This window comes from Prunus avium, chromosome 4 (assembly GCF_965620075.1).
Source record: "Prunus avium chromosome 4, drPruAviu1.hap1.1, whole genome shotgun sequence".
Lineage (NCBI taxonomy): Eukaryota > Viridiplantae > Streptophyta > Magnoliopsida > Rosales > Rosaceae > Prunus > Prunus avium.
The window spans coordinates 17,477,241-17,494,869 of NC_142287.1; the positions used below are offsets into that span (position 1 = coordinate 17,477,241).

General features: G+C 36.9%; 1 protein-coding gene across 3 annotated transcripts; it reads right to left on the reverse strand.

Annotated features, from left to right (window-relative positions):
• Positions 1-7,940: 7,940 nt before the first annotated feature.
• LOC110753943 (exosome complex component RRP45A) lies at positions 7,941-12,560 on the reverse strand. 3 transcript variants are annotated; one of them, XM_021954936.2, is made up of 9 exons: positions 12,120-12,560; positions 11,690-11,785; positions 11,473-11,587; positions 10,994-11,074; positions 10,707-10,895; positions 10,077-10,339; positions 9,626-9,684; positions 8,686-8,898; positions 7,941-8,379 (listed from the first exon to the last, which is right to left on the reverse strand). In XM_021954936.2, the coding sequence occupies exons 1-9, from the start codon at positions 12,464-12,466 to the stop codon at positions 8,327-8,329; spliced, it is 1,416 nt and encodes a 471-aa protein (XP_021810628.1). In that variant the 5' UTR covers positions 12,467-12,560; the 3' UTR covers positions 7,941-8,326. The 3 variants fall into 3 exon arrangements, with proteins under 3 accessions (XP_021810628.1, XP_021810629.1, XP_088108935.1); XM_021954937.2 differs by having other exon boundaries at positions 8,654-8,898; positions 12,120-12,559; XM_088252809.1 differs by lacking the exon at positions 7,941-8,379 and having other exon boundaries at positions 8,778-8,915.
• Between the last annotated feature and the right edge of the window lie 5,069 nt (positions 12,561-17,629).

The window sequence follows — 17,629 nt, forward strand, 5'->3', positions numbered from 1 at the left end:
CTAGCTCTCCCTTCCCGACCACCCCCACCAAATCAAACAAAACAAATTAGCCATAACCAACAATTAGAATCCACAATTCCAACCCAAAATCAAACACACCAAGACTAGAAACAAAACAAGCATGGAAAATAACAATACCCAAATCAAAGATAAAAACACACTCACTAAAAACTAAGCCCATAAATTGAACCAAAATTCTAGATCTGTACCAAACAAATACTCAAAGCCAAATTGAACAAAGTTTTAGAAACCCATGACTTATTGCTGGGATAAGGCCGAAAATTTTACTTAGTTTTACAGAGATTGAATTCTGGTTTTACATTAGAGGGTGTGGGGTTGTTGTTGGTAGTAGACTTCGTTGGGTGGGGACGGCAGAGGGTGAACGAGGGGGGTTGTTGTGGAATGGTGGCTACTAGGATGGGGTGCGAGGGTGGGTCGAGATGAGGCGAGAGGGATGGAGTGAGGTGTTAATGTTGTTTAATTATTATTTAACTTTATTATTTTAGTTTTAAATACTTTTAAATATTTAAAAACAAAGAGTTAACTATGGCTACAAGAATGGACATGTGTCGAATTTTAAAAAGGAGGGTACACCTTGGATTAAAGTGGTGAGTAAAAATGCTCTCGTATATCCAGAGAGCTTCCATTGAGGGATCCCTCAAATAAGTTATTTGAGGGACATCCTTGTAGGGCCTATTCTACATTGTATTTCACAAATCTAAACCGTCTATTTTGTAGATATATATATAGTCCCCTTCTATTGAGGGACACCCTTTAGGGTTCCCTACAAATTTATTTTCGACGATTCAAACCATCTAGTTTTTAAGTCTACATTCATAGATCATCCTTGCAAAAAATTAGACAAATCGGAAACCGTTTTGGCATCCAATTGTGTCCTACAAAATTAATGAACATGGAGCTTCAAGAAAGTATTAAAATTTCAATAACTCAATTGAGTGGTCAAATGATATTGGATTCCAATGATTTTTTGTAGAGATGATCTTTGAATGATTATCTAAAAAATAGACGGTTTGGATTAGCGAAATACAATACGGAGTGAACCCTATAATACGGATTCCAATGTATAGAAACCATGCTTTGCCAATACAAAAAATTCGAACATCACCTCTAGATTGGGCTTTTCGTTCATTGGTGGACTGTAGAGAGAAGTTGGAGGCTGTTATGTGTACTTTAGTGCCCTTTTTTTAAGGCTTATTTTTTTATATACCCTTGACAGTGTATTCTAGACTCATTTTGCCCGTTGAAACTCATTTTGTTTCACTTTACTCTATATTTCACACAAACTTGTCTCACTTTACCCCCTTTTTTATATATTAAATATTAATTAAAAATTGAAATTTCAATAATACTTAAAATCCATACAAAAAAATTGTAAAGAAAATTAATATTTTAGAAAAAATAAGATTAAAACAAAACAAAAATTTGCCATTCCCATTGCCACCAGGTGCCTCTCTTATGATCCTTTGAGTTCTAAGCTATTTGTTCCCTTTCTTCAATACTAGGACTCATTTTTCTCAAAAAAAACACAAAAAATAAAAATAAAATCTTGATTTTCTCTAGCATAGAAATAGGGTAGTTACATCAGTTTTTGCTTCAATTTTGATTTTTAGGGGTTCATCTCCTCCTATCCCTGAGAAAAATGAGACTTGACTGAGATTTTAGGGGTAGAGAGAGAGAGAGAGAGAGAGAGAGAGAGAGAGAGAGAGAGAGAGAGAGAGAGAGAGAGAGAGGACGGGGCAAATGGGGAAGGGTAGGAGGAGATAGATGGGGATGTGGAGGGACAAGGGTAGGGATGTAGTTTTTGTTTTGTTTTAATCTTATTTTTTCTAAAATATTAATTTTTAAAATTTGAATTTCAAATTTGAATTAATATTTTATGAAAAATGGGGTAAAGTGAGACAAGTTTGTTTGAAATATAGGGTAAAGTGAGACAAAATGAGTTTCAGGGGGCAAAGTGAGACTGAAATCCACTTTCCATTGAAAGAATGAATTCATTCAGATCATGTGAAAAAAAAAATGAGTCTAGATGTTAAGCAGTTTTCGGACGTTCGCACTAGAGAATAATTTTATTTAAGGGACACCGTTTAGGGTCCCCTATGAGTTTTTTTTTTCAACGATGCAAACCATTTATTTGTTAAGTCTACATTCATAGATCATCCCTGCAAAAAATTGGACAAATTAGAAACCGTTTCGATATCCAATAGTGTCCTCAAAAATCAATGAACACAATGCTTTAAGAAAGTACTAAAATTTCAATAACTCAATTGTGTGGTCAAATGATATCGGATTCAAGCGAATTTTTGTAAAGATAATCTTTAAATGTTTATCTAAAAAATAGACGTTGGATTAGTGAAATACAATAGAGTGGGCCCTACAATAGTGTCCCTCAAATATGTAACATCCCTGACCCAATTTAATCAATTTAATTCAATTTAATTCTTTTATGAAATTACAATTTTGCCCTTGGGAGTAGGGGTACTTTGGTCACTTTTTAATCCAGACGGATTTTGGGGAAATGAATGGCATCGATGCTTAGAGCTTGCTCTCCTGAGTTCGTAGACACATAGTGGGCCCAAATAGGAGTTTTAACGAAGAAGTTGTGGTCAACGGAAGTGCAGTGGCACAACCGTAAATTTTTCGAAGTTGGATTTTAAAAACAGATCAGCTCTCTCTCCTTCTCTCTCTCTCTGCGCGTCAGCTCTCCTCTCTCTCTCTCTCTCTCCTCCGCGTGATACTCAACTTCAGGTGAAATTGGTTGCAAAAGTTTCGTATCAACGTCCTCTATCTAACCCACCCATTTTTCCAAGCTCAAAAACCCAAGGAAATTAAACTGGAACGACTGGAAGTTCGGGGGATTTTCGAAGTTTCCGACGCCGTTTCCGGTGACTACGGCCGCCATTTTCGTCGAGTGAGGTATGAAACTTCATCTACTCTTCGTGATCTATCAATGTACCCATATTAGGGCAGTGGTAGGGCTAAGATTTCATTTAGCTCCGGTAACGTTTTGGCCATGGTACAAGAACAAAAAGGGTTCCCTTGTTAGTCTGAACGTATTGGTATATTTATTATAGGGTGTTTCGAGAATTTTCTGTCGCCAGAATTTTCTTAAACCACCCACGCGCTGCCGACGCATGTGGCAGCGCGTGGGCCATGGTGTGGTGGCCCATTGTGCTCTAATTTGATCCCCATGTCATCCCAAGCGCGATGGTATGCTCAGATTCGAATTTGGTTGTCGTATGATAGTCTAACAAATTTACGCCTACTAGGCGATATCCGGGTTTGATATGTTCGGGCCGTTGGATCGGCTCCAATTCCAAATATGTTGTTCTCTGTACCTCTAGGATCGTGTAGGAACTCACAGATACTCCGAATCAATGATTTTAGGGTTAGGTAAACCGGTGACCTTTCGATCGTGTGATCGAGAGCGATCCGACCGCTCGATCGAGATCAAACTTTCAGGACGTGTTCAGTAGACCTTGTTGGACCTCTAGAAACTTTTGGATTTGAAATCAGAGGTCATGGGCCTCGCGGGCCCCGTTGACCAAAAATGAAAAGTTTGACCAAATCGTTGACCATGGGTCTTTTGAGACCATCCCGTCCTTTGGAAAGTACTAGAATATTCTTAGGGCTTTTTTAAGGTGGCGGGTCCACATTAAGTCCCGAGAACTAGGGTTTGATTTTAAATGCATGGTTGAAGCCGTATAACAAGTTTTGGTAGTGTTTGGACATTTGATTTAGCGTGCATTACTCTCTAAACATTTGAAAGGTATGTATATAGTACTTTAATTTTGAGATTAGAATATTGTTTAATTGTGGTTATTGGCTGTTATATTGATATAAATGAAGCTTTGGGGATGGTGTGAATTGATGCATGATTTGATGTTGAATAATGATAATTCCTATGTGAATCTGGAATTCGATTATGATTGTGGAAACCAAATCGGTTGGTATTTAATATTTTGGTTTGAGGTTATGAATGTGTGGGGTTGGAGTATATGCTTTTGAGAGTTGTTGTCTATACTACAAATGTTTTGAGTTATGGAAGATATGATTATGGGATTTCTAGGGATTACTATTATTATTATATATGGGTTTGGGGTACCTTTGAATATTTGGAAATTGGATTTTGAGAATATTATCTTTTATTATATATATTAGTTTATGAAAGTGGATTTTGGAGATGACACGCAATCTCATGTACAACACACCCCCCTCGGATACTGATATTGGAATAGATAATGGATACTTGGAAAATGTGGTTATGGTTTGGACATGTCGGAACCCGGGCACCCTTGATGGGGTGTTACCGTAGGCCCTTGTCGGGCAGTCTGTGCCCATAGGACTTAGTTTCAACCGCATGAGTATTGATGATTTTGCTGTGCGTGTCTAGGAGCCTAGTCCCCCTGTTGGACGGTTCGTCCCTGGCCACATGGTTGTTGAGGATTCCTCCATGTGGTCTAGTCAAACGATCCCCGAGCTGGTTTGTTTTCCCCTGGTACATTATGATGGTGTATATATATATATATGTGTGTGTGTGTGTGTGTGTGTGTGTGTGTGTGGATTCGTTTTCAGTTTAAGATTCTTGAACTTATGCTTCGTGAGTAACTCTGCACATGTATGAAAGTTTGATTTATGGTTTGGAAAAGGTTGTTCGGCAACATATGCCTTGGATAAGGTATGGTTGCGGGAAAGAACCGATAAAAGGAAAGGAACTTATAAAGTGTTCAGGGTGTGCCTTGTGGAAATTGAAGTTGAGAATGAATCTAAATTTAATTGTGGGTTTCAATTGGACAATATCTGTATGTTTCTAAATTGTGATTCTTTTTGTCATAAGAACTACGTGTGGCTTGATCCCTCACAGAGGGGTATGTAGATAACCTGGGGTTTAACTTAGGTGCAGCCACAAAATAAACTGTTTGAGTTGTGCTTGTATTGTTCTAAGTGTGGACATGAATCTTGGAAGAAGAAAGTTTTTTTTTTATTGCTATTACGATAATTGTTACGGGTGTATGGATTTACAAAGGAGTTCAAAAACAAGAACGTTTTAGAAAATGTTTGGTTATGAGGCCAGAGGCCTGTTTGTTTATTGTGTGTAATGTACTTTGTGCATGCTGCAATTTGGTGATTTTAAACTGTGTTTTTGACATGTTGAAAATTTGGTAAAGCCCATTTTTCATAGGAGACTGCCCAAATTTCGGTAGAAATCTCGACCCTCTTTTCCTTGGTTTTAAAGGAAGAGGATGTTTATAATTAATAAGTGGACCAGGCATCGGTTGGATGTCGGAAAAACCACAGGATTCATCACGGATTCCGAGGAATTCGGGGTGGGTCCTGTCCAAATAAGCTTATTTGATAGATCCCTCAATAAAAGCTCTATATATATGACCCTTATATTGAGGAATACCCTAAAGGGTCCTGTATGAATTTTTTCCAATGATCCAAACTATCGATTTTTTAAGTCTACATTCATAGATCATCCTTGCAAAAAATTAGACATATCAGAAAACGTTTCGATATCCAATTGTGTCCTACAAAATCAATGAACACGATACTTCAAGAAAGTACTAAAATTTTAATAATTCAATTGAGTGGTCAAATAATATCAAATTCAAGTGATTTTTTGTAGGGATGATCTTTGAATGAGTATCTACAAAATAGATTGTTTGAATTAATGAAATACAATACAAAATAGACCCTACAAAAGTGACCCTCAAATAAACACCTTTTACTTATTACAATTAAGTTTGAAAAAGTGGTACGTAGGGGGTGTAGTAAGTAACCAACGCCATCTTTTACTTATTGCACTGGCTACGCCTCTTCACAAAATTCAACAAATCACAATGTTACTTTATTACATCCGCCGCCCAAAATTACTAGGGAGGTGGGCTAACATTGACAAGTCCGCTTTTAATGAAGCTTTATCTTTTGTTCTTTTTCAAAATTGTTTTTGTTGTTATTGGCTTTAGAAGTAATGGTCTCTGAATTTGTGCTCCACTTCCGTTAAGCACCATTAGTCCTCTCTTACATTTTCGATCAAATTTAGAGACAATGTTAGTGGTGGCCAACGGCAGACCCAGGAATATTTACAAGGGTGGCCTTTTTTTTTTGTTTTTTTTTTTTGGGGATCAATTAAAAACCCTATTTTTAAACATATATATATTAAAAGTAAGGATGGATCCAACTTTATAACAAACATTCATATCTGGCATATCAATATCATGATTTTTACAAAATGATTCCATTTTCTCCACACAAAAAAAAAAAATGAAATGTGCAATAATAAAGTGAAAGGAGAGCCTATGATTCCCTCTTATTCCCTTAGAGAGAGACACATAATGAATGTGCTAATATTAAAACAAGAAAAGACATGCACGCGTGGGCTAATGGCCTAATATTTATATGCTGCAGTGGTGGGCTAATATTTATTATAGTAGAACCTTCAAAGATAGATGCTAGAGAGACCTCATTACTATACCGTATTGTGTACTGCATATCTAATGGTTGTGTGACCTACTTATATTGGTTGGACATACCTTTATTACAGAAGTAATACACAGCGTGGTACTATCATGTGGCCTCGCTAACATTACTCATTGTAATGTAAGTGGTTTAACTTTGACATGAATGGTGGTTTTTTTGCCCCTACAAGGGTGGAGCAACAAAGATTTTAAGAGTTCAGGATAAGGTCACGACTAGTTGAGGATTCAAGATTTGAAAGCTGACTCGGCAAAATTTACATACTTCTTGACGGTATGAGTGAATTTTATTAAGAAACATATATATATATATAGACCTAATCAAAGGGATGTAATGAGCCTTACCCCTCAAATGCATTTTTATACAAAATTCCTAAAATCAAAGCCCTAATTTCACAAAATCCCGAAATTATAATTCATGCCTAACTTACACCCTAGAATACTCAAGTTCAAATTAAAACTAAAATTAAAGATACATACATGTATTTAGGAGAAACCCAAGGGAGGAAGCTATCTTGATTGTATGTATCTTTAATTTTAGTTTTAATTTGAACTTGAGTATTCTAGGGTTTAAGTTAGGCAAAAGGCATGTATGTTTTTGTTTTTTTTTGGGGGGGAAATTTTGGGCCAGGAAGTAGCCCAGCCTACCCCCCATGAAGATCCGTCCCTGGTCACAACGATACGAACCTTTTATAATTACAATAGGTTGCAAGTGGAGATGTGGTGATGTATGCAACTGAGGCATCCTGATAGACCAGTAGACTTGAAGAAATGACCCGATCAATTTGATCAAACACTCATCATCTATCTTGATTGTTCAACTCTTTTAACAACATGAAAAAAAAAAAACCAAAAGCTCTGCCCTCCACTCTATCTATCGAATGGATGGAAAATCAGAGGTCTTTGGTGTCCCCTCCAGTGAAGAATTTGGGCCTCAGAATCACTAGCTAATATGCTTGTCTCTCATGCATTTCTTCATTCATGGTTCGACATTTTGGTGTCCTCGACATGAGAGATTATAGAATACTACAATAGTACGGTCACGTGGTACATCTTGTACACGTGTTGTAATATTAGTGGATATGTATTCATACTATTCCCTAAAAGGGGGAAAAATAAACCATGTTGTCTATCCAAATTATAACACGTGTACAAGATGTACCACGTGGTCATACTACCGTAGTATTCTATAATTTTTCCCTGGCATAGAGGCCACACCAATCCATCCTGAATTGGTGGTTAAACTGTCCTGGGCATAGAGGACACACGAATTCATCCTGAATTTGTTGGTTAAATTCCACTCCACTGCAGTGACTATGCTGTAGGGGAATGCAAAAAGAATTTTTGATCAATTCCTACCTAATGTTGATTTCTTTATTTTTGCCAAAATGAAATTAGACGTCACCTTTACTCTAAGTATTGACATGCAGGAGGCTGAGGATGAAATAGTAGAAAGTAGGTAGTTATCATTTCTTGCGCAACAGAAATTTTTTAGTAATTTTAGTAACCTCGTTCATGTACAATTTGCACACCAAAACTAAAGGGGTAAACAAAACATGCATACATGACAACGCAAAGTACACGACAGAGCAATACATAAAATCCTGAATGTCAACTAAACAGTTAGATGTGAGTCACCACAACTGCATGAGAAGCAACTTAGCAGCTTTAGCCAACAATGAGAACAAGATAATGCTTCATTTTTCTGGTCAACAGTTGCAAGCAACTTGGTCAAGCCAGACTTAGTTGCAGACGATCATCCATCATTTCTCAATTTACTAGCCATACCGATCCCCCTCGAATCAATTTGCAGTTGATCGCAGACTTGTTCAACTCCTTTTGCCTTTCATGAGTTCCAAAGAGAACTGCAGCACACAAGTATCTGCCAAGTAACATGGTGACAAAGCAACGTGCACAGTAAAATATCACCAAACGAAATTTTCTGCCACTCCAAGCATTTGAAAGCACGTATTCACTTTTCATAACGATAAAAAACAGATCAATTATCTTTTTCTAAGATCGGTGAGTAAGAAGACGAGATATCCTTGCTTTTTAAAGATAATTATTTTTTTTCTTTTACAAAATTGATTTATCCACACTTAAGGCACAGAGAAGCACATATGAAAATATGTCCAAGAAACAGAATAACACCATACATGCCATGAGGACAAGACCATCTAGCTTGGACCTGTAGAGGAGCGATTCTTTCTCCTGGGTCTTTTGTTTTTGGGCTTCACAGCATCCTTCAAGGTTTTCTCTCCATTTGTTTGTTCTGCAGTTTCAGCTGCCCTAATGGGTGAAGGTTTTGGATTAATATCTTCAGGAGGTTCTTCTGGCTTGGCTCCGCTGGTTGTTTCCTCACCTTTTGAGTCATTTTGTTTCTTAGTAGGCATTGACATTCCTGCACATATCATGCATCTGCAGTCAATGCCTATAGATTAAAGTTCTCTCCATCTCATATAAAAGCGCATGTGCATGTCTGGGAGTGCATGCATGTAAACAGAAGTTCTCTTCCTGTATGTGCATGTCTGTCTAAGTATGCACAATCATGCATAATTATATCTACATTCTAAGTTGAACATTTCATGAATGAAACTAGTATGAACAAACATCTTACATGCCAAATATAGACTACTAAGCATGCTCATTACATCAGGCCAAAAGAAAGGTGTTCATTGTTAAATAAATTCTACAGTAATACAATGTTAATTTGCCTCTTGAGTTCTTCTTTTTCTTTTACTGAGAAGTTAGACACAAACATCTAAGATTGAAACAATAGCACAATGTTGGAATTTCTAAACATCACCTCTACAGATCCACTAACTTCAATGCTATCAGCAGGGCCAACACTATTAATTTAAAAAATGGAAGCATGATTCTTAACAATTAGGTCACATAAGAAGGGTAAAAACCAAGAACCTACATAATTTCTTTTCGTTTGTAAGTCATAACCAATATGCATTTCCCCATTTTATGAGTCAATTCCACTTTCCACAAGGATGAATAACTAAATAAACAGGATCATTAGTCTTAAAAACTCTGGAATGAGCTAAAGTCATCACAAGGAGCAGCAATAGGTATAATGGTCATTTTCCTTTACTCTTATAAGTGATCACAAAAAATAGTACCATGGGAAGCTAGAGAAGCTTTTAAGAAATCCGAATCAACACCCTTTGAGTATGGATCCCTGAGGAAAAAAGAAAGAAGAATATTAATAAGAAAACTAGAATCAAATAAATCGATACAGGTCAACCTTCCTAATTTATTCAATTATTTACTTTTGCTGGGCCTGGGCTTATCAAGAATGTTTTTTTTACTGAAACTAGTTATACAAAGAATAAATTTATTCTTCATAGCATAGAAATAAGTATGCATGTGCCTATAGAACCCGTTTCAAGAATATAAAATTATGTTCATTTTCCCCAATCACTTGATTGATGGCCTATTTTTGGTTCAGTTTTTAGGAGAAAATAGGGAAGTCTAAGTTTAAACCCATCCAATGCTCAATATATTCCCATTCTGAACTCAGCTAAATAATCAGGAGCGAGGCCCTAAATTTTCATTAAATTAGAAACTTACCAACTTGAGGGCCCCCCAATAAAATTCTTCGCATCATTAACCTTGTTAGTTTGCCTTTTGTCTGATAATTGAGTTTCACCTTCAACATCCTCACTTTGATTGGCAATGCCTTCCTCCGAAACCGGCTTTAATCTCTCCAAATGATCAACAGAGGAGTTTTGTGTCACCCCTGTATTAGAAGCACCTCTATCAACATCCATGGGGTCAGAAGAAGTATGGCGCTTGATCTTGCGTAATGCTCTTTCTGTGTTGTATGAATCAACCTACATTTGAATTGCAGTAGAAAGACTAAGAATAGCCGAAACTTGAGGATACATTTGACCACATTAAGCTTTTCCAAATGAATCAACATCTTGATTGTTATATCCAAATATTTATTTGAAGTAAACACTTATTTAGTCTCTTTTGATCATGAGTACTTTTCCAAGAGACCTTTCCAAGCAATATTGATGAAAAATGTCACTGATGTGTACTTGAGAAGAAAAAAAATGAGAATCTGCCATTTGCCTTCTAGATTAACCAGTTCATGTTATGATTCTAGAATTTTTCATAAAGGGTTATAATTTTTCTTCAAGTGAAAGAGAGGCAAATCAAGTATTAAAAGACTGTTTCATAGAGTGAAAACCTCACCGCCTTCTTTATCTTTTCTGTCATAGCACCAGCCTTGACAGAGGCAATTCGCAAACATTGCATTATAACACTCTGCAAGACACCCTCCCCTCCAGCTTTTTGAATGGCACAAACATCTCCATTTGCATTAAGTGTTGCAGTCATTCGCCCCCCCATAATAGCCTCTTCATGGTGGGTTGGATCAATCACCTATGTGTCATCGAATCAAGTCAGACAAAGAACTTCATGGTTTCAGCCAAGTTTTTTGCAAACATCATATTTAGAAGAAAAAAAAAACTTTTTCTTACCACACTGCTCTCGAAACTGAAGAATGCAAAGGTTACTGCTATAGGTAGATGGTGTATGATTAGATGAAGTGGCTCCCTCTCCTGTCAAAATGCCATACATATAAAAATTAAAAGGGTTATTCCAGTGTGATATGCATAGTATTTTACACTAATACACACACGTATACTTCCTTGTATCTTGATTTGCAAAGCTCATCACCTAGTGTCAAAAGCACAAATTAATGTTTTTGACCACAACATACAGGTCTTCTGGTAACTTTATAATTTCAGATTATTGTGTTTTTTTGGTTAGGAATATTTATCCATTTTTATTTCGTTTGGATCTAGTTTCAGTTCGTTGGCGGAAAATATCATCCATTTTCAAGTAGGACTTCAGGAAAATTTGAGTTCTACATGCAAACGTTTCATATAAGAATTTACTGGGACTTGATCAGTGAGAATCTGTGTACAGAGAGAGAGCAAGAGCAACAGGAGCTAACCTCAGGTGGATGTACAATCACTTCCTGACCATGTTCTCCCCCCACGGAGCACTCAGGCCTCCGAAACGTCAACAAAGCAGCCAATGCCGCAATATTAGCAGCATCAATAAGGTTTCTGTCCACATTTTATTTCTAAAAAGGTAAATTTCAATATATAGCAGGGAAAACATAAAGAAAACAAAATACAATGTCGGAATAGAAAGGAAGTAGAGCTTACCCTCCATTATCTAAAATATGGAGGTCAACACGGATAGCCCATGCTAACTTCCCCGAAAGAACACAAAGCGATTCTGTATCAACCGCCCTGCTTTCCCTGCATATTAATTCATTTCAATGCACAACAACACTGTCCTGTCACATATCAATTCTTTCTTGTTTCTCATTACTCAAATGACAATATTGTTCAGCTCATTAGTCCCAAAAATTTATAAACAAAGTGAATTTAACCACGCACGTCATATCCAGAGCATGACTAAATATAACAAAAATCGAACTTTAAAACAAAAGTAAAAATGGATTCATAGACTTTTCCCATAAAAATATGCATAAATTACGAAAAAAAAATTCTAAATTTGGAAAACACACAAGGTTCACCTAAAATTAAAAGTATAAACAAATTGATAGTAGAAACGGGAAAAGGAACTAACCGAAGACCGCGGTCAATTACGCGGCCGAGCTCAACAGCGGACTCGCCGGGGCGGCCAGGCTCAAAGGAGGGGTCGGCCATTGGAGAGAACTCGGTGAAGATGGAGAGAGAGCCGTCATTTGGCCTATCCCGGTAAGGCTGGACAAGCTGGGCCGTGACGAAGGCCATTACATGGGTTTGGCCAAGCTGGACCTCCGCCGAGCCCTCGTCTTTGCCGAACTTGATGGTGAGGTTACGGTAGTCGAAGGGGCGACGGCCATCGATTCGGAGGTCGGAGAGTAGAGCGGTCTTGATGAACTTCTTCTCGTTCACTGACATGCGCCATGTGTTTGCTAATCTCTGCTCCATTGGAGGATTTGAGAGTCAGAGAGTAAGGAGTGAGAGAGAGGGGAGGGCTTAAGAGTTTGTGGTTTTGTCTGTTTTGTTTATTTGCTAGGGTTTTAGAGAATTATAATAAAAGGGACAAGACGATTCAAACGACGTCGTCATGTCTTTAGAATGTTTGGGGTTCGTTGGTTGCCTGTCCTTGTGGTGCCAATAGTTTGTATTAGTGTGGTGCGGTTGCACCACAAAAACCGTTAAATTAATTTATACTAGCCCTGCCAATTGTTTTTTTTTTTTTTTTTTAATAAATAATTTTAATTTATAATAAAAAAAATATAATGGATGGTTTTGTTCCATAACATTCCATTTGGACGAAGGAATTGAAAATTACATAGAATTCTAAAATGACAGAATTTAGATTTCCACTTTTCTCAAATATAGCCAGCCCATTGTCAGCCCAACTTAAGGCATCAGATAAAGGTTCAAATGGAGCATAAATTTCTGCCAACAAAACTGAGATTAAGAAACAAGAACAAATGGGCATCAAATAGCACATAAATTCTGGGTGGGTCCTTAGAATTTTGTTTTTCTTTTTGTATTTTTTTCTTTAATTTTTTCAAAAACATTTTTTAAAAATAATTAACGGATTATTGGATGACATGTTGTTGATTTAGACAGTTGGGAGGGGGGAATTGGCAATAAAATTTAGTTCATGTACTTAATTTTCCAAAAAAGAAAGTTGAGAGTGCAAATTGAAAGTGGCGTACAAGTTTAGGGAATAAATCGACAGTTATCCCTTTACAAAATTTGACAGTTCCCCGCATTTTTCTTCTCCTCCCATTCCCCCATGACCCTTCACTCCTGACCAATCCCCCCACATCTCCTGTTTTGTTTTTTTTCACCCCCAGACCATTCACCCCATCCCCATCCTCCCCCCGATTCAACGAACCTAGAACTCACATACCCAGCCCCATCCCCCATCAAAGACCCACCCCCAATGAACCTAGAACACACAGACCAGACCCATCCCTCCCCATATATTTCTTTTCCCTTCCTTCTATTTTTCACCCACATCCCCTCCCACCACCACGAACCTAGAACCCCAGCCCCGCAACCACCCATTTTCTTCTTCCCCATTCCCCCATGACCACCACCGAAAGCCACCCTCCCTTTTCTCCCTCTCTTCCTCTCTCTCTCTCTCTCTCTCTCTCCCCCCTCTCTTTCTCTCTCTCTCTCTCTCTCCTATTCGAGCTCCCCCCTCCCCTTTGTATTTTTAATTACAACAAAAGGGAAAGAGGTGAAGTGGGTGGGTCCCTCTTTTTATTAAAATTATTTATTTTAGATTTTATATTATTTTAATATATAAAATGACCAATTTACCCACATATTTAAAGGAAAATTGGATGAAATGTTGAGATTTAGATGATAGGGGGGAATTGGCAATAAAAATTAGTTCGTGTACTTAATTTTCCCAAAAAAAAAATTTGAGGGTGCAAATTGAAAGTAGCATACAAGTTCAGGAGTAAATCGACAATTAATTCTTTTGTAAATGACACTATGAAAATTGTGAAATGACGCATATTTTGGTGGAAATTAAACTCGGGAATTTGATGCCCCAATTTCCATGATTTGTTCCACACGTCATTTAATAAATTCCGCACTTAAGTTGTCAAACAAGGGAATTGTCAGTTTCTCCTACCCTCTGTGTGGATAAAGGAATTGAAAATTAAATAAAATTCTAAAATGACGAAATTTAGATTTCCATAATTTCAATTTCTGGCAATTGAAGATTTTAGTGTGTTTGATTTATGTATTTCGAATTTTGTGAATGACAGAATTTTTTAAATGGCACTATAACGACGTTTAGTTAAATTTCGAGTTCTCTCATCCAAACGGAGGGTAAAAATAGGACCATTATCTTATTTTATTTTTATTTTAAAAATTCTTTTAATTTGAAAAAGTGTGAATTTACCATATTATTCTCATTTAATTAATAATTTCAATTCTTAATGTTTGCATAAACTACAGGCATTTTCTAGTATTTTGAATGTTTTATCATTCTCTGCCTTTTGCTTTATATACATAGATTACGTTAATTCAAATCCTCATCAACCTCTGTCTTAGTCTCTAAAGAGAGCAAGAGGAGGAGAGAGAGAGAGAGAGAGAGAGGAGAGAGAAGAAACGACAGTTTGTTGAAGAAAACGAAAAGGAAAAAGAGTTATGGCTTATCGGTTATAACCCGAACATTTTATATGTTTTTTAAGGCTGGGACCATAGTCTAAAATATCAATAATATCGACGAAATATCGAGGATATTATCGTTTTTTCGAATCACGGATATTTCGGAGCGTATCCATACACATATTTGGTCCATACGCATAATATCAACGATAATTTCGTAAAATATCGATGACGATAATTTCGCTCACACTTCAGCAATATTTGGTCAAAATATCGCCATAATATTGAAAATATCAAAAATATCTATGGAATGAAAAAAAAGGAAAGAAAAAAAAAACACAAAGCACACACGCAAAGGGGATTCAAACCCTTGTCATTTCACTCCTCCGATGCCTTAACCACCATGTTGTTTATGTTTTTGTGATAATATGCTAAAATATGTATATTTATATTGTTTTGTTTTGAACTGTTTTTGCAAGAATCAGATTTTCACATAAGAATATGAATCTTTGACCTTTCCTTTTGGGATGGAATCGAGCGGCTCATGGAAAGAATCCGAGATCCAATCTTCAAATGATTTTGCTTATGGACAACATCAACCAATCTCGGATCCATATGGGTGACATGTTAACAATTACATGCCAAACTATTTTAGGGATTTATCATTTGATGACTACTCTTCACAATACACTTACTCTACACATAGAGATGATGAAGATAATGAAAAATGTGAACCTCATAGGAACTCTATGTGGTACTAAGTCATTCATGTATCTTACCATGCTATGTATAAAGTGTAAAATACTGTAATAAATCATTATATAAAAATGATTATGGTGTGTTTAATCTTCTTTCATTAATTACTATATATTTTCTACACTCACAGTGTTTGTCAGCTCGCTATATAATCAACTTAAATCAGTTAAACCTATCATGCAATGCATTCCCTTCCAATTTTTGTGTGATAAACTAATAGATAATTGACTGAATAAACATCCTCCAAAGTTTCAATAAAAATTTGCAAGTTTTTTTTACAATTTCCGTGGTTTTTATTCAATTTTTATTTAATTTTTATCGATATCGATAATATCCTGATATTTCCATTGAAATTTCTGTGTTTTTAGACTACCGATATTTTCGATACCATCGATATTTTAGACCTTGGCTGGAACTATCCTTAAATATGTTTTTAATGCAATATTGAAACAAGTGAGTTTGATACAGCAATGGTTTTGGTTTGGGTTTAGCGTGATAAGTTGGAGGTTTTAAAAAAAAAGACAGCAAGTTTTGGGCCAATATTTTCAACTAAAAAAGCCCACCACCCAAACCCATCATGAGCCACCACTTATCTTCTTCCTTATCTCTCTCTCTCTCTCTCTCTCTCTCTCTCTCTCTCTCTCTCTCTCTCTCTCTCTCTCAGGTCATGAATATTGTTTGAGCAAAATTCCGCACGAGGATATTTGTGGATTGATTCCTCAATTTTCGATCTTCCTTATCTCTCTTCCTTGAGCCCTGCAAAATAAATAGAAGTAAATAGACCACACCCAAGGGTGTTGGCCAAAGGCCCTTCGATGCCTAAGTTGGTTCAATTGGATCTTGATAAAAACACGACAATAGCTAAAATGAATGAAGTTTTTTCTTACAGGGAGAGCCGGGTGGCCTTAGCCGTGTGTGGTGGCCAGAGCCATGGGAGTGGGGGAGGAGGCGACGACAAGAGAGAGAGAGAGAGGGTTTTTTCAGGTGAGAAAACGTTACCTCAAATGTCTTGTGTAGCTATGTAATTATAGTCTCCTTGTATACTAAGGTTTTAGGAATTAGTGGAGATTGGTTCCTTAATTTAGAGAGATATTCCTATCTTAAATCAAAAATAATTTCCCTAATTAAATAGAATTTAATTAGGATAATTAGTTTGACCTAAGGAATATTCATTTTCCACGTGTCGTCTTTTTATTGGCTAGTGAAATATATGTTTCCACAAATATGATTTTATTTATTTTTTATTTATCTCTTTCCTTCTCTGGAGTTCAATTTTCCTATTACCAAATCCCCTGTGCCCTCCTATTTCCTCCTTAATTTTATGACATCTGGCACATAACTTAATAATAATTTAACTCTGTTAACTCTCTTCAAGCTTCAGCCTTTTTTTGAAAAAATAATTAAAATACATATTTGACTGATAATGTTGAAGTAAAAAAATAAAATCCCAGCACTCACTCATCGAACTTCAACAGCCACCCAGCACATGACCACCACCCAACCCCAGCGGCGTCAACCCCTTATCCTCCACAACACAATCCCAATTTTCCCGATTCACATCGCATCCAGGTAACCAACCATTCACCAGTAAAAAAACATATAATCATACACAAATAACAAATCCAACCCAAGTTTCCCAATTCAATTTCGACTTTCATGACCTGAAAAGATGACACATTGAATGGAAATCCAAAACCCAAAACTTCAAAGAAAAAACAAAGAAAGAGAAGAAACCTAGAGAGAACAAAATGAACCCAAATTCCCAATCCCATCAAGTGATGCTGACATGTCTGTTCCTCATCAGACGGGGAGATTGACGACGTCGTTTGGGGTGAGGAGGAGGAAGAAAGGTAGTGAGGACGGTGGTCGCTGAGATTGACGGAGCGAGAGGCGAAGAGCATGAGGGGTCGGTCGTGGGCCTCTTCTGGGTTCATTTCGTGGTCATCAGAGGTGGAGAGGTTGATGCTGGGGTTGGGTTGTGGAGGATAGGGGCTTGCCGCCGCTAGGGTTGGATGGTGGTCGTGTGCTGGGATTTTATTTCTTTACTTCAATTTCTTTTTAATTATTTTTTTTGAAGAAAGGGTTGAAGCTTTGAAGAGAGTTAACAGAGTTAAATTATTGTTAAGTTGTGTGCCACATGTCACAAGAATAAGGAGGAAACAGGGGAACAGAGGGGATTTGGTAACAGGAAAATTGGGCTCCCTTCTCTGAGTTTGTGATGAATCATGGTTATTGCATTAAATGGGTCAG

Coding starts and splice junctions, on each gene's coding strand:
- LOC110753943 (XM_021954936.2), bottom strand. CDS start 12,466: ATGGAGCAGAGATTAGCAAACACATGGCGCATGTCAGTGAACGAGAAG. Junction 11,786..12,119: donor GTAATTGACCGCGGTCTTCG/GTTAGTTCCTTT, acceptor ATTAATATGCAG/GGAAAGCAGGGCGGTTGATA. Junction 9,685..10,076: donor ATTGGGGGGCCCTCAAGTTG/GTAAGTTTCTAA, acceptor TTTTTTCCTCAG/GGATCCATACTCAAAGGGTG.